The sequence below is a fragment of the Zootoca vivipara genome, chromosome 17 (genome assembly GCF_963506605.1).
Source record: "Zootoca vivipara chromosome 17, rZooViv1.1, whole genome shotgun sequence".
In the NCBI taxonomy this organism is placed as follows: Eukaryota; Metazoa; Chordata; class Lepidosauria; order Squamata; family Lacertidae; genus Zootoca; species Zootoca vivipara.
In genome coordinates this window covers 34,493,055-34,516,400 of record NC_083292.1, presented here as the reverse complement: position 1 = coordinate 34,516,400, position 23,346 = coordinate 34,493,055, and the positions used below count along the sequence as shown (strand labels likewise).

General features: G+C 47.7%; 2 protein-coding genes across 2 annotated transcripts in view; one reads left to right on the top strand and one right to left on the bottom strand.

Moving 5' to 3' along the window:
- The first annotated feature begins 442 nt into the window (after positions 1-442).
- Positions 443-4,343, top strand: RPS27 (ribosomal protein S27). Its single transcript, XM_035098263.2, has 4 exons — positions 443-586; positions 2,117-2,225; positions 3,386-3,496; positions 4,069-4,343. Exons 1-4 carry the CDS (start codon positions 581-583, stop codon positions 4,095-4,097), a joined length of 255 nt encoding a protein of 84 aa, XP_034954154.1. The 5' UTR covers positions 443-580; the 3' UTR covers positions 4,098-4,343.
- A 35-nt stretch (positions 4,344-4,378) lies between these two features.
- The window catches only part of NUP210L (nucleoporin 210 like), a 42,786-nt gene continuing 23,818 nt past the window's right edge, over positions 4,379-23,346 (bottom strand). Inside the window, exons 23-40 of the mRNA XM_060269995.1 lie at positions 22,581-22,713; positions 21,710-21,772; positions 20,117-20,296; positions 18,229-18,309; positions 17,184-17,315; positions 16,678-16,836; positions 16,441-16,532; positions 15,543-15,717; positions 14,526-14,701; positions 12,678-12,898; positions 9,515-9,651; positions 9,066-9,192; positions 8,094-8,243; positions 7,131-7,381; positions 5,752-5,956; positions 5,533-5,637; positions 4,945-5,019; positions 4,379-4,582 (exon numbers count right to left, since the gene is read on the bottom strand). Of these exons, the coding sequence (XP_060125978.1) occupies positions 4,494-4,582; positions 4,945-5,019; positions 5,533-5,637; positions 5,752-5,956; positions 7,131-7,381; positions 8,094-8,243; positions 9,066-9,192; positions 9,515-9,651; positions 12,678-12,898; positions 14,526-14,701; positions 15,543-15,717; positions 16,441-16,532; positions 16,678-16,836; positions 17,184-17,315; positions 18,229-18,309; positions 20,117-20,296; positions 21,710-21,772; positions 22,581-22,713 (2,551 nt within the window). The 3' untranslated portion in view covers positions 4,379-4,493. The remainder of the gene's footprint in view (positions 4,583-4,944; positions 5,020-5,532; positions 5,638-5,751; positions 5,957-7,130; positions 7,382-8,093; positions 8,244-9,065; positions 9,193-9,514; positions 9,652-12,677; positions 12,899-14,525; positions 14,702-15,542; positions 15,718-16,440; positions 16,533-16,677; positions 16,837-17,183; positions 17,316-18,228; positions 18,310-20,116; positions 20,297-21,709; positions 21,773-22,580; positions 22,714-23,346) is intronic.

The following is a 23,346-nucleotide window of genomic DNA, read 5'->3' as shown; positions in this document are numbered from 1 at the left end:
ATGGTTTTAAGCTGTAAATTTTAAGTTGCTTAAAACTGATTCAAAGTTGTTTTTCAAATATTTTCAGTGTGTGTTTTCATGTTGTAACCCTGAGGTCTGAAGGTGAATGGCAGGTGATTATTATTATTATTATTAAAAATAATATGCCGGGAATAGAGAAAAAGACCTTTATATTCCTCTATTACTGTACTTGCCTCATTTATCTTGTTTTCATGAAACCCTGTCAAAATGGCGGCCTGGCGACACGGCTGCCCTCCTCAAGAGGGCCGCCTCGCCAGTCCCTCTTGTCGTTTCACCGCGACCTTCCCATCATGGCGGCCCTCCTTCCCGCAATCCGCTTTCAACCAGGGGAACTTCCGTTCCCGACAAGCCCCAATCCAAGATGGCGGCTGAGAGGCGCAGCCCCCCTCCTCCGGAGCGTGGCGTCGTCGAAGGAAGAGCGCGCAGGCTGGGTGAAAGGTCGAGGTGACCACGCCCCCTTTCGTTCGGCTTCCGCCCGTGCGGGGAAACCCCGGAGCGGATATAGCGCCCTCTCTTTCCGGTCTGGCTCCTTTTCGGCCGTAGCTGCCTCCACGCGAACATGCCTGTGAGTCCTTTGCTGAGCCTGGGCGCCAGCGGAGCGGCGAGGCCTTGGTGCCCCGTCCCTCCCCGGCTCGGCCTTTCGGGTCCCGATGGGGAGGGGAAAGGGGGGGGATCGCTCGTAGTCGTCGCCTTGTGCTTCCACCGCCCTCCACGCACCCCGTCGCCCTCCCTTCCCTCACACCTCCCTAGTCGGGGATGGGAGGCTCAAAATGGCGGCCTGGGGAGGGAGGGGAGATATTTACTTCTCTGACTCCTCCCCTCTCCGGTTTTTAAAATGTTCTCCGTTAATAAGAGATTTATATGAATAGCAACTTGGTTTTGAAGGGAAAGGAGGAGCAGAGCAGCCTGGGAGGCGGGTCCCAGCGAAACCACTTTTCCCAGCTGAGGGTTATCTGGTCTCGCTGCATTATTGTTTAAAAGTGAGCCTATTTGAGTCAATGTATGTACGTATGTATATGTGTGTGTGTGTGTATGTATGTATGTAGCATTTGTATCCTGTCTTATTCTCCAAGGAGCTCAAGGTGGCTTACATGATTCCCCCCCCATTTTTTAATGCCCCACAACATCCCTGCAAGGTAGGTTAGGCTGAGAGGCAATGTGTGAGCTTCATGATTAAGGGATCTGAACTCTGGTCTCTCCCAGGTCCTAGCCTGACACTCTGACCATACACCACGGTAGCTCTCTACGTTGCAAGGTTTTCTCTCAATCCATGTATATTTAGATACATATTTATGGCTTTGAAGACTTCAAAAACAAAGCAAGTTTGTGGAGACTATACTTCCGTGAAATCTTGCAACAGGCCTGGTTGGTTAATAGGCAGGCAGGGGGCAACGTTGATCAGTGCCCTCAGTTGCAAGGGGTTGTCTGAGGCCACTTGATAATATTTGAGCTGGGGGCTTGAGCAACAAGTGCTGCTAAACTGGCCCTCTAGAGGTGGTTGTCTTCCATGCCAGCAAAGCACTGCTCATGGTTTGGGGTTATGGGAGTTCCAACAGATGGAGGGTCACTGGTTCCTCACCCACATAATAAACATAGTTGTTGTTTGTATGCTATAAGTGTTCATGGCACTTGAAAACTACCAGAGAATCTTAAAATGTAGTATTTTAAGTTCTTCCCCCTTTAATTGACTTATAAGTGCCTCCTGAAGACTTTCTTCTTTCAGCAGACCTTTTAAGATGAGATCTTCCCCAGTCTGCATCTGTACTGGAATTGTTCTTAAAGATGTTTTTGTCACTTGTGTGCATCCCTGAACTACTTTGGAAGGGTGGGGTATAAAATGAATAAATTCACCAATAATAAAAGACTGTGCTTCATGGAAAAGATGGGTTTTGAGGAAGGGGGTCAAGGGGGCAGTGCTTTTTTTTAAAGATCTGGTAGGCATGGACCTCCTCACCCAGGTTTTCCTAACCAAATTGCTACTTAACATGAATATACACAAGTAACTTTGGTAGCAGCTTGGGGGTTAAATGTGTTGTGGGGATTGAGAGGTTTGTTCTTCATTCTAAAGTCCTTGGTTTATGGGCTTTCCCTGCAGCTCGCAAAGGATCTCTTGCATCCCTCCCCTGAGGAGGAGAAGAGGAAACATAAGAAGAAGCGCCTGGTCCAGAGTCCCAACTCTTACTTCATGGATGTGAAATGTCCAGGTAGGGAGGAATCGTGTGTTCAAACAAGGCTGGTCGTGTTTTCATGTCCTACAACTTGCATATACAGTGGTACTTCTGTTTTCGAACGTAATCCATTCCGGAAGTCCGTTCGAGTTCCAAAATGTTCGAAAACTGAAAGCAGAAGCCTCAATACAGAAAACTCAAAACTGGAGCCACGTTTCCTGTTTGACTTCCAAGGCACATTTCCATGTTTTTGGCATTCGAGTTCCGAAACATTCGACTACGGAGGCGTTCGAAAACGAAGGTACCACTGTATTTGTTTTGGGCAAGGGGCTAGATCACGTATGCTGTCAGTCACATAGTTCTACATTTTTTCTCACTCCCCATTGTAGTTTGCTGCTTTGCATTGCTGGGAGATTATATGGGAAGGGGGGAAAACCTTTGCCATTTGCTCAGGCATGTGAACTGGCAGAAGGTGTCTGTGTAGGAAATGAGGCCTCTTGTCTTGGGGTTACAGAAGAAGAAATGCCAGAGCACTATGGTTTCCTGGGAAATTGTGGCTCCTATGGTAAAATACCTGGCCTTGGAAAGGCTATACCCACATGTGTGATTCAGCAGGCAAGTAAAGAAAGTCATGGCCTTCATGCTGGTAGCACTGAGATTGGGCTTTCCATCTTCAGGAACATCTGCCTTACATAAAGTCAGATTATTGGTCCATCTAGCTTTGAGTTGTCAACACTGACTGGCAAGCAGCTCTCCAGGGTTGCAAGCAGGGGACATTCCCAGACTTTCCTGAAGATTCCAGGGATTGAACCTGGTACATGTTGCACATGAAGCAGATGCACTATCCACTGAGCTACGGCCTTCCCAAATAGTTGGTAAACACCTTACTTAAGCTAAGGTGTTTTGGTTATGTACAAATAGAAAAATTGAGATATAGAACAAACAAATCACAGGTTTAACTGCATCTTGCAATTTTAGCCCACATAAAGGATTTGAAGCAATACAGGTGTTTGAAAGGAGAAGGGGTGGTGTAGGTTTGTCTCCAAGGTCGAAACGCTATTTTAGCAATTATCCCATTTAGCACTTTTTCTGGTTGAATTTCCCAATTTTCTAGGCATTATACATTTTGGAGAGGCTCCCTCTTCCATTTCTTTGAAGTGGATCCAAGGTGATGTGTTTTCTTTTCCCTCTCTCAGGTTGCTACAAAATCACCACTGTGTTCAGTCATGCTCAAACAGTGGTTCTGTGTGTCGGCTGTTCAACTGTGCTGTGCCAGCCCACTGGGGGAAAGGCAAGGTTGACAGAAGGTAAGCAGGGAGCTTAATTGGCTGTTTTTAAAGACCTGCTCTTAGAGCAAATCACTTCTGCCTTATCTCCTTTGTAATTTTCTATTGTGGCATTTAAGCAGTGTGTGTTTAATGGCACCCCTTCCCTGTTATTATGTAACCTTCCCCCCCCTTCTGTAGATGTGGATGGTTAAAGCTGCTTAGAGCAGGTGGAATCTGGAAATGGGTGGTTGGTTTAACCTGCCCTAAGGCAGTCTGCCTGTTTTCTATAGCTTTTAAAATTCCCAAGTTAGGTAACTATTATGTCAGGCTTTGTAACAAAACACAGGTTCAGATAACAAAAGGGAAGGTCTGGAGCTATCACTTTCTGCAGCAACCACTTTGGGTGTGGGGACATGCCTCCAGTAATTAAGATTTTGGGTATTGTGGGTTGAGTCTATGGGGAATGAAGGGTGGCTGGTTTTTTGCTTTTAATGATGTAAGTTTAACTCTCCCCTATGGTTTGCTCAGGAGGTTGAGAAGTCATGTGTAATAGAGCTGCTGTGCTTTCTTTTTGTTCACTGTGTGGCCTTCCACCCCACCCTTGTTTGCAGGATGCTCCTTCAGGCGAAAGCAGCACTAAATTAAGCCGATGTTTGTCCAGGATGGGTGGGGCTATGTGCACAGTCGTCGGCTCCGGTGCGGAGGATCTCAAGAGCTTGGACGGTGGGAGTCCCGACACAAGTGAAATGTGAGCTGCAACTGTGTGGCTCTTGAGGATTTCAGCTGTTGCTGCTGCCTCTGGAATAAGGAGAGCAAAAGATGGCTTTCGCACTGTCCTTGTAGCCTCACCCATCTGACTCAATAAATTTTGGATATAAAGACAGAATATTGTTTTCTGGTGTGTGTGTGTGTGTGTGTGTGTCAAAGTTCTTTCAACCATGTCTGCCCTTCCTATTTAATGAAGACAGCTGCTACAAGTTTCCACCAGTTTACTTTTTAATACATGGCTTACATGTGCCTCTGTGTCCAGTGATGGTCATCTTCGAACGCTCCAAAGCCAGGCCTGAGTCCTGTTCCTGACACTGGAATAGTGATGTTGCGCACTGGGTGGAGGGGAGAGGTACCCTGGAAATAAAATGGGGTGGGTGGGAAGAGAAAGAGCTGTTTGAAGCTACCTATAGATATGCTCAGAAATGGTTTGCCAGTTGGAAGACTACCCAGCTGCTATGTGTGGCTGTGTGAATACCATGTTGTGAAATGCCATGTTAATTGCTGCAAGAGACCCCTCTTGAGTGGTTGCGCAGCAGGACCAAGAAACCCAGAGATGAGAAATCAAAGGGCTGATAAACCAGGCAATGCAAGGGAGGGCTCCAGAAATGTTTTGTCCAAAGGTCACCCCACCACACCCTAAACATACTTTCAAATTTCATTTGAAAACATTTGATATGAATGCAGGAAGTATTGGGGGAAGCTTCCTTTCAACTCACCTGTCTGTACCATGCCTGATGTGGGAACGTACACTACAGGGACTGCCTGTACTCTGCTCAGGAAGGCATTGTAGGCTGTGGGGGTCGAAGCATCACGTCAAGGTTAGTTCCACCCTTGCCCTTTTCTGAACCACTGGTAGCAACACCCTTCACATACTTTAGCTCACTCCGCTTCTGGTTTGTGGGCTATTCCACTTGAAGCATGGGAGTTCAAGTGAATAAATGCATATAAAGGTGGTCACTATCACAGAGTCCTAGAATCGTAGTGTTGGAAGGCACTCCACTCCAGTCCAACCCCTGAGCATGCAGGACTCTCAACTAAAGCATCCGTGACTGATGGCTACCCAGCCTCTGCTTAAAAACCTCCAAGGAAGAGAGCCCACAACCACCTTTAACGTCTTTGTTTTCCCAACTGTGTGTGTATCTATGTAATCCTTCCCATCAAGCTGTGAGGCAGGCCATTCCTGGAAGGGGTGGGGGTAGAGTTGGGGCTGGAGGGCGCAGCATCTGGGCTTGCTAGTTTCCCACTTACTCTTTCACCCTGGTTCCTCCAGGGTATATTGTGCCTGCCTTTGTCAATCCACTTACTGAGAAAGATGACCATGGTGGATGCTAAAACAGCGAAGATGGTGAAGAGGAGGACCTGGTATGAGCCCACAAGCTGCTTGACAAGGCCTGATTCAGCACACTGGTCTAGGAGGAGAGAAAAGACTTGTCTGCTATGGGCTGGTGCAGGGTATTATTCTCTGTGACTGTACACATGAAGGCACAGGCCTCTATTCATGGTTTGACTGCTATGGTCCTTACCAAACAAATGCCTGTCTGGCAGTGCCCGCATTAACACAGCGGCCCTCTGGCCTGTAAGGGTGCAGGAGAGGTTGACGAAGACGGGTGCTGCCATCTGCTGGAGGGATGTGAGGTTGACCACGCTGACTGGGAAGACGACAAGCCCGGGCATGTCCACCAGATGGAAGGGGCGTCCCACTTGGATCACTGGGGAGCTGGGCTGGGCCTTGGCAGGAAGGACGGAGGGAAAGTTGAGTTGTTAGGAAAACAACAAAACAGAGCTGCAATACGGCACAAAGGGGTCTGTTGCTCTGTGCTTGTGGCACCTTAAGAGACAGACCAGGATCTATGCAGGATTAGCTTTTGTAGACTAGATCTGCCTTAAGCAGCCGCAAGAACCCTTGTTCTCACTTGGCAAGGTGTCTGTGTATCTTGCATTCTCCCTCAGTGGTGGAGGTTATTATAATACTCCTGGTCAACTGAAAAATCAAAGCTGGGATGGATCTGCTTGTCTCCAAGGTGCCCTGAGACTTAAGTTTTTGATTGCAAGCTCTACACAATTGCCACCACTGAGCAACAGGTTTGTTTCCTTAATAGTCCAGAAATTACCAGCCTCCTGTTGTTTCAAGTAAGGTGTACATGCTCCCAAACCAATGGCTTGTATCCAATGTCAGTCCTACTCAGAGTAGAGCCATAGAAACTGATCAGTGTGACTAACTTAAGCCCATTCATTTAAATATGTTTGCTCCAAGTAGAACTTAGCTGGATACCAGCCCATATATCACTGCTACAAGTTGAATCCATCTTCCCAATTTCTATCCTGCCACTTCCTCCCCAAGGAGCGTATGGTGGCAAACAGAATTAAATATAAAATATCCTTTAAACAAAATTAAGAACATCTAGAAATGTTTTGAAAGGGTCACATAAACTCCCAACTATTGATTTCAAGGTTGCCGGGAACAGTAAGGTAAATAGGAGTGTTTTTAAATTCCTCCTGAATGTTAAAAAGTGTGGGAGATTGACATGCCGCACCAGGGAGGGCATTCTGTAAAGGGGGAGCCACCAGTAAGAAGGCCCTGTAATGGGTCAGTGCTAACTGGGCAGTTTGCTGCTGGCTCATAGGGCCTGAGATGATTGAAATGATGCATGCAGCTCCTTGCTCTTCATAACCATACACGTAGACCAGGTGTGGGGAACCTTATTATTCCAAAATGGACCCCTTATTCAAAGGCTGGTTGTAATGTGAACCAATGCTATAAGCATCCCTTATGCACCCAGCAGATGGCTGCGGTCTATGGGAGAGCCTCTCCTGCACATCCCAGAGATCTCAGAAGCCAGTGCTGCAGTCATCTGGAGCAGGGCTTTTAATGTGGCTGCTGCGTCCTGAGCCTTCGACTTGCCTCCGTTTCTTCAGTCACTCGCCTTGCCCCCAGCACCACGATTTCCCTGCTCAGCTCTGTGCTGCTGAAGACCACTTCGGATTGGTTCATGTAAAAGGCAGGCAGAAAGGGCACCGAGAGCCTCTGTGTCCCCTCTGGGCTCTGGTCGCTGAGGAGGGAGGCCGTCACGTGCACCGAGCCCCCAGCGGTGCTCAGGGCCAGCAGGTCGGCTTCCAGCTGGTCTTTCACTGTGATGATGCAGGCGTAGAGACCTTGAGTTTGGGAAGAGGGAAACCAGATAGGGAGCTGCCCCGTATTGACTCAGGATGCTGGTCCACCTTGCTCAGCATTGTCTACACCAGGCATGGGGAACCTTGGTCTGAACTACAATTCCCATCAGCCCCTGCAAGATCGGCTCAGTGGCCAGGGGTGATGGGAGTTGTAGTTCAGTAGGAAATTACGAAGCTGTCATACTGAGTCAGGCTATTTCAGACAGGGGTTCTTTCCCAGCCCTACCTAGAGATGCCATTAGGAATTGAATCTGTGACCTTCTACATGCCAAGCAGATGCAGAGCACTGAGCTATAGCATGCCTGAGAATGTTTTTAACTTACAATACATTACTATGGGCAAAACAGAGTTAGAGGTGATGGTAGTGAGCTAGGATTGGGAAGTCCCTGGTGCAAATCTGGGGCATAAATTCTCACTACAGGGCCCTGGGTAAGTAACCCTCGGTCTCCCATGACATCTGAAATTATGGGAGGAATAATACTGACTCCAGCTGTCATCATCAGAACCCCTGATCACTAGCCATGCCTGCTAGGGATGATGGGAGCATCTCTAGGGCCACAGGTTCCTCACCTTGCTGTTAGAGCTTATAGGACAGGGGTAGATGTGTGCACGGCTGTTAAAGCTGAAAAGGTTTTAAACGTTGGCTGGGTTACTGTCGGAGGAGACGCCGTGCCTCTGACTCTTCCTCCGTTACCTTTATCAGTGTAGAACGCAGACTGGGCATGAAAGATCCTCTGTGCTGGGATGTCCGGGAACAACATGCTGAACTCCACCTGACAGGTCAGGTGAGATTCTGGGGAAAGCAGGTCTGCGATGGCATTAAGCTGGACAGAACTGCAAGGACCTGAAGGGATAAAAGGAGACAAGGGTGTGATGATGGAATAAAGGGACATGATGCCCTTCGGATTGTCCTCGGGCTGCTGGTGGTGGTCAGGAAACAGAAGCTAGAACCATGCACAATTTGGCATGAAACCAGACGTGGGGAGGATGAGCCCAACTGAAGGAAGCAAAAACCTAAAAATTGGAAAGGGGAGATCTGCTCTTTCTTTTATTGTCTAAGCAGTACTGGAAAAGCAGGACAAGCCATGCCTTTGCTACGTTCTGAAGCCGGAGGGGGATCCCCAAGAGAGGAAGAGGCGTACAAAATTGTAATGAGCTAGAAAAGATTTTCTCCCTCATCATACTAGAACTCGGGGGCTGTCCAATGAAGCAATGTTGGAAGATCAGGAGAGACAAAAGCAAGATCCTTTTCACACAGCACACAGTTAAAACTATGGGAGTTGCTTCCACAAGGAGAAACGGCTGGACAGCTTCAACACAGGATGAGACAGCGCCTTGGAGGTTAACGCTACCAACCGCTGCTGGCCGCAATGGTTGTGTTCCCCCTCCGCTGTCGGAGGAATCTGCTTATCCTGTGACATGCACCCAGGTGCAGGACATTCCTCGGGACACCCAGCAAACCCCCTTAAAGAGGAAAGAAACGGACACTTTCAAAAGCAAGAATGAGTGGTGGCCGAGGGGACATGCGGCTTCTCCTTGCAACGTCACCTCTAATCCAGCCAGGGTGGACAGATTTATTTTTCTACGCAGACTGGGCATTTGCCCCTCCCAATGTGTGCCCCATTAACAGTGGGTGGGGGCGAAGCGGCTGTGCCTTCCATCCTACCTCGGAGGGTTGTTTTAGTGCCACTTGTGCTGATGAAAACCCGGAACTCAGACGAGTTTGGAGTGTTGGTCAGGTACTGTTTGGGACCAAGGTGAAGGCTGAGTCTGGAGGACCCCCCGATGACAACCTGGAAAGAGCAAAATGGGGACTGCAGAAGGGTTTCGGAAGTGGCTGTTTGCTAGCAGGAATTCACTGCCCAAGCAAGATGGGGGTGGCTTGGGCCTAACACTGCCCAACTTTGATTTTTAAAAAGCAGCAGTGGGACAGTGCATGATGTCAACTCGAGTGGCAAGTCAATGGTTTCTCAGCTTTCAAGTCCATGCTCCCAGGAGGCGTTTTGCTCCCTGAAATGACTCCGTTCCCTCTTCCCACGCTTACCCTCGTGGGTAGAAATGCCTTCCATGATGCCTGCGTGATGGTGCTGCCTTGTTTTTCTGGTTGGTTCTTACCTCTCGGTAAGTTTTCACTATCCCTGGGATATCGTGGAAGACGGTGGCCTTCCCAGCGTGCTTTGCGAAGGCCGCTCCGCTCAATGTGTCCATCTCAAGGAGGTCGCTTGGAGTGATTTGCCATGTCCCAGGTTCTCCTAAAGAAAGGGGGGGAAATGCTGTTGCATCTGTGTTCAAGGATTCATTGGGAAGAATAAGGCATGTTGGTCAGGGGTCCAGGCTAATGCTTTGTTTTTTATTCATCCATCCCAGAAAGAAAGAAAAACACGAGGGCAAAATATGAAGCAGCGAGCGGAGACAATGGAAGATGGACACGAGAAAGGTCAAATTAAATAACTTTTACTCTCCTAAGGAAAACACTTCTTTGTGTTTGAGGCATACAAACTAAAAGCCATGACACCAAAGGAAAAAAGGACTGGGAGGGCAGAGGAAAAGAAACTAAAGACACTGTTTCTTAGGGAGCAGCTCTGCGCTGAGCACTGTATTTAATTTGCTCTGGGATGGTCGAGTCTTCATTTTGTTTCAAAATCAAATGGTGTTAATGGCCTGGAGGAATTGTGGAGTTGGAAGGGACCACAAGCGTCTAGTCCAAACCCTGCAATGTAGGAATCTTTCTCTCAACCTGAGGCTTGAACGCATGACCCTGGGATTAAGAGTCTCATGCTCTACAGACTAAAATGCAAGTAAGCAGTCCTCTAATATTTTACACAGTGGATAAAAGCGAAGACAGCTGTCATCAAAGGAGCTGCAATAGCTTTAATTTCCCAAGCCATGGGATGTAAGAAATGTGTTCTATTATGTAAGGGAAAGATGGATGAAACCACCATGCATCAATTTAGATGGCAACGTTTCTCACCACCACCAAACACAGTGCTAAAAGAAAGATGCAAACCGACAAGCTTCTCTGTGCTGGGAGCTAGGATCCTTGGGCATCACAATTATTCTCTTGGCTTCCTTGTGTGGGATCCCCTCACACATGGCTTTCCGTGGTTGAAGCCACCACTGGAAGGACTGCCTGACACTGTGTTTCGTTAAGTGCTGGGTTGACCGAGATGAGTGCAGGCAGATTTCTCCTTCAGATTGTGGACAAACCCACGGGACTGAAGGGTGCTTTATATTTAAGCCATTTTACGCACAAAGTCGCAAAGAATGCAGCTTGTGTTTCTTCACTGAGAGCAGCCCCTTCCGAAGTTCGCACGGGGCCATTTTGAGGGTCACCGAGTAGAGAGAGAGGGAGAGAGAGAGACAGACTCCAGGCTGGGTGTGTGTTTTTATAGGAGGGGACAAGGGATGCTTGGCATTCCAGCAGATGCTCTCTGGGTTACTCTTTTGTCCTGAAGACGTGACCGAGGCTTAATTTGTGGTGCTTTGCTGAAGGCACAGCGGCCATAAAACAGTAGCCGATGAACCAGAGGCTGCCTCCATTATGTATCAAGGCCTTTTAAGAGCAGCAGTAAGAAAAGGAACCCTCCCCCAGCCTGGCTGCCCTGGCCCCATTGCGAAGCATAGATGGGAAAGCAGTAAAGGACTGTGGTGGTGGGAATCAGCAATTGGGGGGGCAGGACTGGGGGTGATGAGATGAGGCTTCTTTTGAGTCATGGCCAAGGGGACTCCTGCTAGGTTCCAGGCAGGGGTGGGCTAATCCATCCATTTCAGTTCCTCTTTATTTTTCCAATCTTGAAGTTCAGTTCCCCACAATTGGGGGGAAAGTCCTCATGCAAATCCACCAGCATTTTAGTGCTAATTTCTCCTACTGATAAACACATTTTGTATGCAATTTTGCTTAAGGTACTCGTGTGCTTTTTTGCAAAGCAACTTTCCCTGAAATTTTGTTATTTTCACTAACGCTACCATTTGCATTTTTCGGCCACCTCACTTGGCTGGAGAACCACACTGCAAGGTTTAGAAAAGCCAGATCCTGAAGGATGGCTGCTTTCTTTTTGGGTTCCTGCATTGTTTCAGAAAGGCTAGTGGACAAGCTGTGGTTTGTTAAGGCAGAGCTACAATCCCTGCACCCTGAAGAAACTACAGTGTCCCAGATTCTCCAGGACCGTTAAAGTGAGAGAAGAGTTATGTGGGTGTGATTACAATGAAGCTCCATGCATGGGGATGGGGTCAGAAGCAGTTCCAGGTCAAAGGGCAGACCTTTCGGTTAAGCGGAGCTCTGTCAGTTGGGAGAAGGTTGGTCCATTTGACTGAGTGATTGGTTGTTATTTCTAAGCCGCTTTTCATTCAGATGAATCTCAATGTGGCTTAAAGGGTAAAGGTAAAGGGACCCCTGACCATTAGTCATCTTGCTTTACTGGCCAAGGGAGCCAGTGTACAGCTTCCGGGTCATGTGACCAGCATGACTAAGCCGCTTCTGGTGAAACCAGAGCAGCGCACGGAAATGGCGTTTACCTTCCCGCTTGGAGCGGTACCTATTTAACTATTTATCTACTTGCACTTTGACATGCTTTCGAATTGCTAGGTTGGCAGGAGCAGGGACCGAGCAACGGGAGCTCACCCCGTCGCAGGGATTCGAACCGCCGAGCTTCTGATCGGCAAGCCCTAAGCTCTGTGGTTTAACCCACAGCGCCACCTGCGTGGCTTACAAACAATAAATAACAATAATCTCCTAACACCACAAAGACAGCATGAATCATGTAAAATAATTAACAAACCATCAATGAAACGATCTATAAAAACCTATGAACTAAACAGCAACTAAAAATGAGCTAAAGCGTCTCCATTTCGGCAAAAGGCATATTATATGGTTAACAAATTAATCAAATTCCTGCTGAATTTCCATTCCTTTTTCTTAAGAATGCAAGAAGAGCCTGGCAGCTGGATCAGGCCAGTGGCCCATCTAGTTCAGCATCCGGTTCTCACAGTGGCCAATCAGATGATCCAAAAGGAACCCCGCAAGCAGGACCTGAGCACAAGAGCAATGATCCCTTCTTGTGGTTTCCAGTAACTGCTGGTTAAAAGCATTAGTGACCGCCAAGGCAGAAGGTATCCTCATCCTCCTGTGTGTAATCCTCTTTTAAAGCAACCCACGTTGGTGGCCATCGCTGCACCCTGCGGGGAGGACCTTCCCTAGTTCAGCTATGCGCTTGTGTGAAGAAGGGCTTCTTTTTATCTGCCCTCAACTTCTCTTAACTTCCAGGAGGCAGCAACTGACCTTCTTGGTTGACAAGAGGCGTGCTGAAACACACCACGTCTCCCATGGCAAGCGGCTCGGAAAGGTTCGGCTCGATGGCGTGCTCCACCGGGACAGGGATATAATCCGCCATGCCCGGGTGCCTCTCGTCCCAAACGCCCACCAGGGTCACCCCCCTGTTCACAGCCTGGGCGATGTAGGTGTAATTCTTGTTGCTAGGTCGGATGAGCAGCAGGTCATCTCTGGGGGAACAAAGCAAAAAAATTGACCCCGTGAGGAGTGTGTCAAGCAGGGATACTGCAGGGTAAGGTCGTCCAAACTTGGCCAAAACAGTCAATGGTGCCTTCTGCTCTGTGGACCACCGAGAGATCAGCTAGGAATTTGATGGATACTGTGTAGCCTGTGTGGGCTGGGACTCTGAATGAGTACGCTAGATTGGTACATTTAAAAAAAATTGAGTATGTTCTAAAGCAGGGTGGGGACAGAAAGTAGATCAGGGCCTACTGGTGCATATCTAGGAGATCTGAAGTATTCTGACAAGGATTTATCATTCCCAGTACCCTGTTTCTCATATTTTAAGACATACCCATAAAATAAGCCATAGCAGGATTTTAAGCATTCAAGGAATATAAGCCATACCCCGAAAATAAGACATAGTGATAGGCGCAGCAGCAATGCCGGCCGCGGCAGGAGGAGGAGGAAAAAAATAAGACATCCCTTGAAAATAAGCCATAGTGTGTTTTTTTGAGGAAAAAATAAATATAAGACGTGTCTTATAATATGAGAAACACGGTAGGAACAGGTGGGCTCAGTGGCACAAAGGACTTTATCACACCTCCAGCTAGTTCACAAGCTGCAGGTGTTCCTGGATTGTCTCTAGCCACAAGTTGCTCAGTTGGAACACTAAAATTTACTTTCTATAGGGCTGCCTACAGAGTACAGTTCCCTGGGAAGAGGGACTGACTGTTAAACCACTGTGGGAACCTGGAGCTCTGCGAGGCAAATAGGGGGATCTCCTAACACTTCTTAGCACCCTTAACTACAGTCCCCAGTATTCTTTGGGGGAAAGCCGTGGGTGTTTAAAGTTGCGTTGTTGCGCTTTAAATGTATGGTGTGAGCGTGGTCATTATTGTGGCAAGAATTTACTTCTACACCGCTTGTTCGTTACCCGGGTGAGGGAATGCGTTTGAAATAAAACACGGAACCAAGAGAAATAACAAGCCCAAGAGATCCAGTAAGAACGCGGTTTATTAAACGACCGCACAGTAGGACAGCTCAACTTAAAAGTGGTTGTATCCTGTACTTAAAAGTCGCCTCAATTGGGCCACATTCACGCCATACATTTAAAGCACTATGGTGCCACTTTAAACAGTCATGGCTTCTCCCAAAGGATTTTGGGAACTGTAGGGCACTGATGCTGCTAGGAGGCCCCTATTCCCCTCACAGAGATACAGTTCACAAAGTTCCCTGATAAGAGGGACCGGCTGTTAAACCACTCTGGGAGGGGAATGTGTGTGTGTATGCAGGGTCTCCTAACAACTCTCAGCACCCTAAATAAACTACAGCTCCCAGGATCCTTTGGGGGAAGCCATGGCTGTTTCCTTTAAATGTACCGAGCAGATGAAGCCCTTGTCATATAGGGTGGATATGTCTTAAGATGTGATCCCGACATTCTGCTTGACCGTTGTGATGACTGCGCCTGCGTACTTTGTTGCGTGAGCACACCCTGGACCACAGAAGCGGCCAACGTTCCAAGTTCCCAAAAGGACAGATGACTTTCCACAAGATGGAGAGTGGCAATTTCCCAAGCAAGCCATGGTCACGATGCAGCACGCAGCCCTTTCCCAAGCGTGCCTTCCTGAGCCACACCTGTTCAAGGCCAGGTAAAGCTGGGTGCTCTGGGCGTGGAACTTCTCCCCGGCACTGTCGTAGAACTCAACGGCGAGGGTGAGGGACATGCCCAGGGGAAAGGCATGCAGGGGCTCCCGGCTGGCCGTGTAGAGCTTGGGAGTGCTGCTCAACCGCAGGTAGGACACCGGGGCCACCTGGGAGGGGGGAAGGAAAGGATGCATCGGTTTTTTCCTTTTCAATCACCACACCTGGAGACTTCAAACTGATTTATCTCAAATACGCTTGTAAGGCAAGCAAATGCCAGTTGTAGCCGAACAGATATACGTGGCATAAAAATATACATAAGAACTGCTCATAAAAACAGAAGTTTGACCAATGCAATGAAAAAGCAGAATCTTAGATCTCAAAGGAGGCCACACAGCCTTGTCTAAGCTGAGCAGCCTTCACTGTGAGTTTAGCTGTATTAAGCACTTCAGACCTATCCGAAACAGAGAGCAGATCTTCTCCGTATCACTGAGGGTTGAACTGGAGACAAACAGCACTCTTTACTATTCCATCTGTTGCCCTACCTACCAACATCTGGAAGAGGTCCTCATTAAGCAAGCTGGCAGATGCTCCAGCGCTTTAGTGTGACATTCTGAACTTTTCGCAAGACGTGTACCTTGTCTTGCCATCTGCTTCACTCCCCAGCAACTTTATAAGAAGAGCCTGTCGGATTAGGCCAATGGTCCATCTATAGTCCGGCCCCCTGTTCTCACAAGGGGAAACCTTAAAGCAGAATCCGAACACACGACCAACTGTTTCTTCCTGCAGTTTCCAACAACTGGCACCCAGAAATCTCACCTGCTCCGAATGTGGAGGCAGAACATAGCCATTGTGGTTGGCAGTCCTCAACTTAGCAACCGTCCTTATCCAGCACTGCATTCTCCTTTTCAGTCTTCCAGCCCCTGCCCACAGCATTCAGGGACCTCCTACCTTGCAGCATTCGCGGAATCCACAGCAGCCACTACCACCTCTTCCCAGAGCCTCCCTTACCCGCACTCCAGTGATGACAGTCTGGTTGACGCCGAAGAGTTCCAAGGCTGTCACCTCCAGCACCGCAGTGCCTGTGACAGCTCCTGCCTTGAGGACGCCATGCCTGTTCTCCTCAATGACAGAGGAGTTGGGGAAGCACTGCAGGATCTGAGCGTTCACAAAGGCCGCCCCGTCCCTAAGAGAGAAAAGAAGAGTCGCCATGCCTTCTGTTTGGGCTGGCAGGTGGAGGGGGTTGGACCAGTTATGTTTTATACCCCAAGGTGGGCGCACAGGCTAGAAGGCAACCGCCACAAAGGATGGAGGGGCTGCCAAATTTAGAGTGGACTACGCAATTTTGGTAGGCATCCCATTATCTGCACTTTCCAGAAGTGACTGGGAGACATTTTGTTCTGACCAGCTTTGCCAACTGGATTGTCTCTGCCATGGGGTGTCTACTTTGTACTGCTGTTAAATCTATCTGCTGCTGTCCAGTTTTTCGGCTGTGCTTATTATATTTTGCACACCACCTTCAGATATACATGTGGAAGGCAACCAACCAACCAATCAAAATCACCTTACTCAATCCTAGCTGGAAGGTGGGATTATTTATCCAGCAGAGAGAGAGAGAAATTGCCAGGATCACTGAGAGGGGTGTATAACATCATGCTGGGGCTATATCTGGCCTGCAGGTGGAGGAGGGAGATATACCGCACCCCCTGCCTTAAGGCAAACCAAAAAATGATGGAGTATAGACTGACCGACCCCCCAAACTGGAGACATTTTGAAAGCAGAAGATTTGCTGCAAATTAGCATCTCTGTAGTGCTTCTACTTCTTCAAGTTAATAGTGGAGTCTTTGTCTTTGCTCCCCATCATCATCGCTACCACCCACCTGCCACTTCCCCCCTTTCCCTGCCCTACCTGTTTGTGAGTAACTTGAGCTGTGAGTTCATGGACATCAGAATTTGCTCTGCAGAGCACTCCGGGGAGAAGAGCTGCAGTTTATCAAAGACCTGTAAGGGACAGAGCAAGGATCCTGCAGGCAGAAGGAAGGGCTGGGATGTGCCCCTGCTTTTAACATTAACGGCTGGCATGGCCAGACGCAGCAGAGGACTAGCAGCAGTAAAAGAGGACGAGGCTGCCTAAAGGGGTGCTTACTAGTATCTGCACTTCATCTGAGAGCTCGGAGAGGTGTCCTTCAAACTGCCCAGCATCCGGGTCCAAAGCCTGCACCGTGACTTGGATGCTCGTCCGCCCAGCTGCCTTCGTGTGCAGGACCATGGCAAAGTTACTTTCCGGAATAAGCTGCAGGGAAACCTGGGAGAGAAGGGAAGGAGCTGCAGGGTTCCTGGAAAGAAGGGATGGGCGGATCCAGTGCCCATTGAGAATGGTGGGGTGGAAGGCAAGGAGCCCAAAGCGGGTGGCACGCAGCCAATGAAAGGCAGTGGTTTTGTCCTCTGCTCTTCTCTCTGTTGAATTCTACAAGGGCAACAATGAGACTAAGGAGGAGGAGGAGGAGGAAGCTGCCAGGGAGAGCACCTGCCCCCTGTATTAGCTGTAGGTATGAAATCAAGTGGGGACTGGCTGAGGTTCAGTAGGACTAACGCTGGATGCAACCCACAGTGGCTGAGAGTTGAAGTGCGCCCCGAGGGACAGCTCCATACCTCCGAGTGTCTAGGAAGGAGGTCCAGGACATCCCTCTTGCTCATCGCCCAGTGGAACGTCAGTGCTGGGTCGGCATTCCCAAAGGAGAATGGAGTCAAAGTGCTGGTCAGGCCAACAACATAAACAGGCATCTACAAAGGAAAGCGTCCCTCGTTACTTCCCAGCTTTTGGTCCTCTCAGGGCAAGAGACATGTTCTAACACGGAGACCAACACATGTATGCTGCCTTGAGGGATGCCTGGTCCCTTATATCCCTGACCAATCACAGAGCTCTTTGGGCGGAGTCCCTGCTATGGTCCCTGCATGGGTCAGATGCACAAGCTCATATCTGCCAGCAGCCTTGCATCCAGTACAGTATTGTGGAACCTGATTCTCTGGAATTCCCTCTCAGCTGAGAGGCAGCTCAGAGAGGCCTCCTCCTCTGTTGAGCTTTCAGCACCTACCAAAATCTTTTTCTTTTTAACAACCAGCAGGCATTTTAATGAAACTTCTTTTTTTTAAAAAGTTATTGTATTGTTGTTTTACCTGTACGACAGCTAAAGATGGTTGCGATTAAGTGGCTGATAGTTGAAATAAATGAAATAAACATTAGGAGGACTGTCCTAACACACAAGGGACGAATGACGTGGAACAGGATGACTCTGGAAGCGGTGAGCTCTTGTTCCAGGAGATCAGCTTTTCCGCTCCCCCTTGTTTAACTTAATTCCAGCAAGCTTTTTAACTGAATTCTGATTTTACAGTTTAAACTCTTTTTTAAAAAAAATGTACAGTGTTGAGTCCCCTGTACACCGCTTAGAGACAACTGCAATTTTCAATATGCAATTTGTTGAAGTGAAATAAAACAAATTGGGGTGGGATCCTTAACATGGGCTCAGTTCAGGAGGGAGAAGTCAGCCCTGCCTGTCTCTCAGTTGCATGCAATGCTAGTCCTACGCTAGGGAGGGCCACTGACATTAAGAAACGTGACTCTGAGTAGAACTTTGTTAGCTACAACCTTATATATTCACAGAGAAGATGTCCATTGGTGATTATAGGGCAGACCTACCTTGGTCCCCGTAATGAGCCTGGTGGCAGGAGCGTGGATTCTTATCGCTCGCAGCTGAACAACTTCCAGGTCTACTTGGTCCTGGTTGGGGAGAGGCAGAAGAAAGACCAGAAGAAAAGGCACAGTTTGCCCAAGATTACCCAGCTGTGGACTGGCAGCCATTGGGGAGCCATGTGCACCCCACTAGGGTGATGACTTTTTCATTTTTCCCTCAAAAATTATTTCCTGTAGCACAAATGGATGAACTTTTGCCTATTAACGACTAAAATGAGGTATATTCCATTGAAATATTTAAAAAGGTCACACACAAACTGTTTTTAATTTTTTTGTATGCTGTTTTACCATTTCATAAAATTGTATTAACAATTCTATATATATTTTGTATCAAATTTGGACACAGCACCACATTCCACAATGGGGAGTGTTCTTAGCAACGTAGGGTATACAAATGTCACACCTGCGCAAGGTAAAAGCCCCTTTTTGGAACCTCAAAACTCAGCCAGCAGACCCTGCCGGGCATGCTGGGAAAAGAACCTACAGGAGAGGTAGCAAAACATCGTCCTCTAGCGGCGTCTATACTGTTACTGCAGCTAAAAAAAGCTTCCTTGTGTGTTTGATGATCCTATATAATGTTGTATATGTGTGACTCTAAAGTTTGGGTTCAATTTTATATCTGCTTACAGAGACTTCAAAAATGGTCAAAAAACTGATAAATAATTTTTTAATTGTTTCGTGCGTGAGGTTTTTTTATCAAATCTCTTTGAAAGTAAGATTTTATCTAATCTTTAGTGAAAGCTCATCAGATTATGATACAGTACAGGGAAATGAGGTTGTAAAAAAGTCATCACCCTAGTGCCCCACACTTGGGATCTGTGAAGTTCCAGGAGCAACAAACAAAAAACACTATGGAGAGTCTGACCAAATCAGATGCATTGCTTCTTCAGCCTGTTGGCAACCTTCTGGGGACCTTGTGGCAGCGGTGGGCAGAGCCAGAAGGGGATGTATGTGTGTGTAGAAACTAGCCTACTGTACAAAAAGATGCAATTTGCGTTCATTGATCTGCCTGCTTTTGCTTCTGGCCCCACCTCCTACTGAAATACAGTCCCCAGGAGGTTACCAATAAGGAAAAGGTTTCCCATCCCTTTCCTTTTGTGTGGGTGGGGTGTTTTAATGTAGTAGTTTGTTAAAAAATAGAAGTGCCTTTTGGATTTTTTAATACTGGTTTTATTTTATGTATGCGTTTGTTTTTTTGCTTAAAATACTGTAAGTCGCTTGAGTTGCTAAGGCAAACGAAGCAACTAATACATTCAATAAATACTAATAATAATAATTCAAGCTCCAAGCTGCTGTTTCTCACACACTCACCACAGCACAGCAATAACCTCAGACCCTACACCGTTCGGCAAATGAACAGCTCGCTCAGGAGACCACCCACAGTCATGAAATGTTCACAATTCCTTAAGGCACTGACTGCTCATTCCCAACAATCGAGGCAGCCAGATTCAGGCCAGCACAAACCAGCACGATTCTCAGCATCACGCTCTAGTGTGGTCAAGGAACAGGACCCAGGGTGGGACCCAGTGCCAGATTTATGTATAAGCTAAGCAAGCTATAGCTTAGGGCCCCACTATATTCAATACAAAAAACAGTGACAATTTGTTGTTGACAAAGAACAGCTGGACATATAAAGGGCCCCATTACCTTCAGTAGCTAAGGGCCTCATCAAACCTAAATCCAGCCCTGGTAGGACCTATAGAAACTGGAGGAGGTGCTAGGCGCCTCGTGGTTTCAAGGGGAGAGGAAACAACTTAAATGGTGAAAGCAGTCGAAGGTTTCAGATTACAGAGCAGCAAGTGAGCATTTGAGGTCGACAAGGAGGAGGAAGTACCTGTGAAAAGACAATGACTTTTCCCGTGTCTTCGTTGACAGCCCGAATGGTCCCAAGGATTGTGGCTGTGCCCACAGCCTTGGCCAGGACCTGCCCCACTCCGTTAACTGTGGCCACAGACTGGTTGCTGATGGAGAAGTGAATGAGGGACTGAGGCTGTGGGCCGCCCTCTGACATCACCTGCAGCAAAGAGCAAGAACAAGGCAGAAACATCCTGGATCTTGACATCACTCTGCCACCACCTGAGAACAACGCCCCCCCTCCCTCAGTCTATCATAGAGAGGATCCTGGCCTACATTAGGAGTGGGGAAACCTCAGATTGAGGGGTCTACTTTACTTAGGATCCCACAACCTACCAATCAAAGCCAGGCGTAAAAGACAATTAGACCACACACCCACACCATATGTTTAAGAAACATGGCTTCCCCCAAAGTGTCCTGGAAATGGTAGTTTAGCCCTCCTAGTCATACAATTTCCAGCACCCTTAACAAACTACTGTCCCAAACTTTCTTTGTGGGAGGTAATGTGCTTTTAATGTATGCCGTGTACCAGAATCCCTACTGTTTGCTGCAGATATGACAGGAGGCTAGGAGGGGGGTGATAAAAGTGGCCAATTTTTAATCAGAGAAACTGATTAATCTTGCAAAATCAATTCTAGGCAGTTTGCTAATGAATTTATAACTGAATTAACTGAGAGAACAAGCAGGCCTGCCCTCCCTGTGTAGTTATCTAAACCGGTGATGAAAGGGCAGAAAAAAACTCTGCTTTACAAGCAGAAAGAAGGAGTGAAAGTTCTAGGTAAGGCAGGGACAGGGAGTATGTGGCCCTCCATAAATGATGCTGGACTCCAGCCCCCAATAGCTGGGGCTGTTAGGAGTTGGAGTCCAACAGCATCCGGAGGGTCATTGTTCTCCCCATCCCTGTTCGTGGTAGCAGGGCTGTATAGGAGAGATTTCAGGACCTGGGAGAGCTCCCAAGGAAGGGAGGTGGTACTGGATCAAGGTCATTACTCAGTAGCAAGGATTAGGGGCAAGGAGAAGGCTCTCCAAGACTTTGGATAGCTCCCAGAGGCAAAACCTTTGGTACTGGGAAGAAGACGGGTCTGAAAATGTAGTCCACTCTACACTATACATTTATAGTAGTACCATAGTACTTTAAACAATCATGGCTTCCTCAAAAAAAAAATCCTGGGAACTGTCATTTGTTAAGGGTGCTGAAAGTTGTCCCTCCCAGAGCTACAATTTCCAGAGTGACTTACCAAATAATCCCTTTACTCAGGGAACTCTGGGGTTTGCAGCTCTGTGAGGGAGAACAGGGGGTCTCCTAACAACTCTCGGCACTCTTAACAAAGCACAGTATCCAAAATACTTTGAGGAGCTGTTTTAAGGAGTATAATACTTCTTTAAATGTATAAGACAGATGGGGCCTGGATCTGCTCTCCTCTAGTGGAAACATGGATTGCATTCACTGACATGGTCCTGTAGGCGCAGTGACTCATCTCAGGGTAACCTATGCCATGGAAAGAAGGAAGGAAGGGTGGGAGATGGGCATAGCCAATAGGATGGTTTCACCCAACTGATACTCTGAACTTACCTGCATCATGTTGTGTGGAATGAGGGTTATTTTCTCTGGGATGAGCTTGAATGGTGGGAAGACCTGGCAACACAACAGCAGTCAAATTTGGCCACGTGGGAATTGAGGCTGTATTTAGAAACATACGCGCGCAGGACATTCCAGACAGAAGATATATGGGGGGGGGGGGGCAGGACGATTAAAACTCACACAGGAGAAAGAATATATGTGAACTCTCGTTTGATACTTATTTCAGCAGCTGTGAAAAAAATCGGATGAAAGAAGAAAATATTTTAGTGACTGGTGGGGAATGATCGGGATTATTTTGGATTTTGAGAGAAGATTTGGACTTTAGAAAAAGACGGCAGTAGACGGGTGCGAGGAATCCCCAAATTTTTGAAGCATGGGAACTCCAGAAAATATTATATGATTTGGCATAATATTCGGTTTAATTGATATGTATTTGTATAATTCGAAATAATGAATGTGATATAATCGTGTTTTAATTGGAAAATTAATAAAAATAGAAACATACGCGCGCGCACACATACACACACACACACACACACACACACACACTGGATCAGACTTCCCCAATCTGGCGTTGCTGAACTTTAATTGCCATCAGCCTTAGCCAGCACAGCCAGTGGTCAGGGATACCGGGAGTTGTAGTCCAGAACAAGTATAACACACCAGGCTGGGAGAAGGTTGTGCTATAGAGTCCATTATATTTTCATTCAAATTTGCAGCCAGGGCCAAAGGAACATTTCACAGAACTTGCACATGAAGTTCTTAACACCTCTGGTTCTAAAACCACAGGAGACATTTTTTTGCAAACTGTTTTTCCTGTGTGCCTAGGTTTTTTGACAGCCCATTGGCTGCAATTCCTTACCTCCACTTTCCGAGGCGCCGAGGTGAATTTGATTCCCATTTTGTCCCAGGCCATGGCTACTAAACTTGTTTGCCCCACAGCCATGGCTCGGAGGACATAGACTTCGGAATAGTCACCCACTTCCTCCATTAGCCTGCAAGGAGAGGTTTGGTATGGTTGCATTTTGTCCAACCTGGGCAAGGGAGCGCACCAGGAAAGGCCAAGCAGATTTTCAGGCTGGTCTCTTGCACCCATCTTCACATTGCTGAACAGCTACTGTCCTGGGCATAACGCTAGACAAATGACGGAGCTCACAAAAAGGAAAAAAGATGAGCTGCAAGTGCAAGTGATGGCAAATGTTTCCCTGCCTGGGATCAGCTCTGCCATTTGAAGTGTGGCTGCCATGGGAAGAGCCTGTCAAACGTGCAACAGCCATCCCAGAGACCCTGAGCCCTTCTGCACTGCATCTGATCTATGCTCCTTCTCTTAAAGAATAAAGCAAGATTCCAGACCTCATGGTTTTGAATAATGACCTGATTTTAAAAGGATCATTGGATGCTGTGAGGGATAAGAGATACCGGGAGCCCCCTCCCATACTGAATACAAGCTCCTCCCCCAGTAGGGAGGGGGAGACTTCGAGTGGCGATTCAGGAAGTGGAAACAGGAGCTCGAGTACCTTAGTGGAGCACAGGCACCGCCGGGGAAAGGAACAGGGAAGCAGGGAGACGGTAGGAAGGAGGCCGATCCCAGCTACTCCGGAATTGCGTAAAAAACGCAGGGGGCGGAG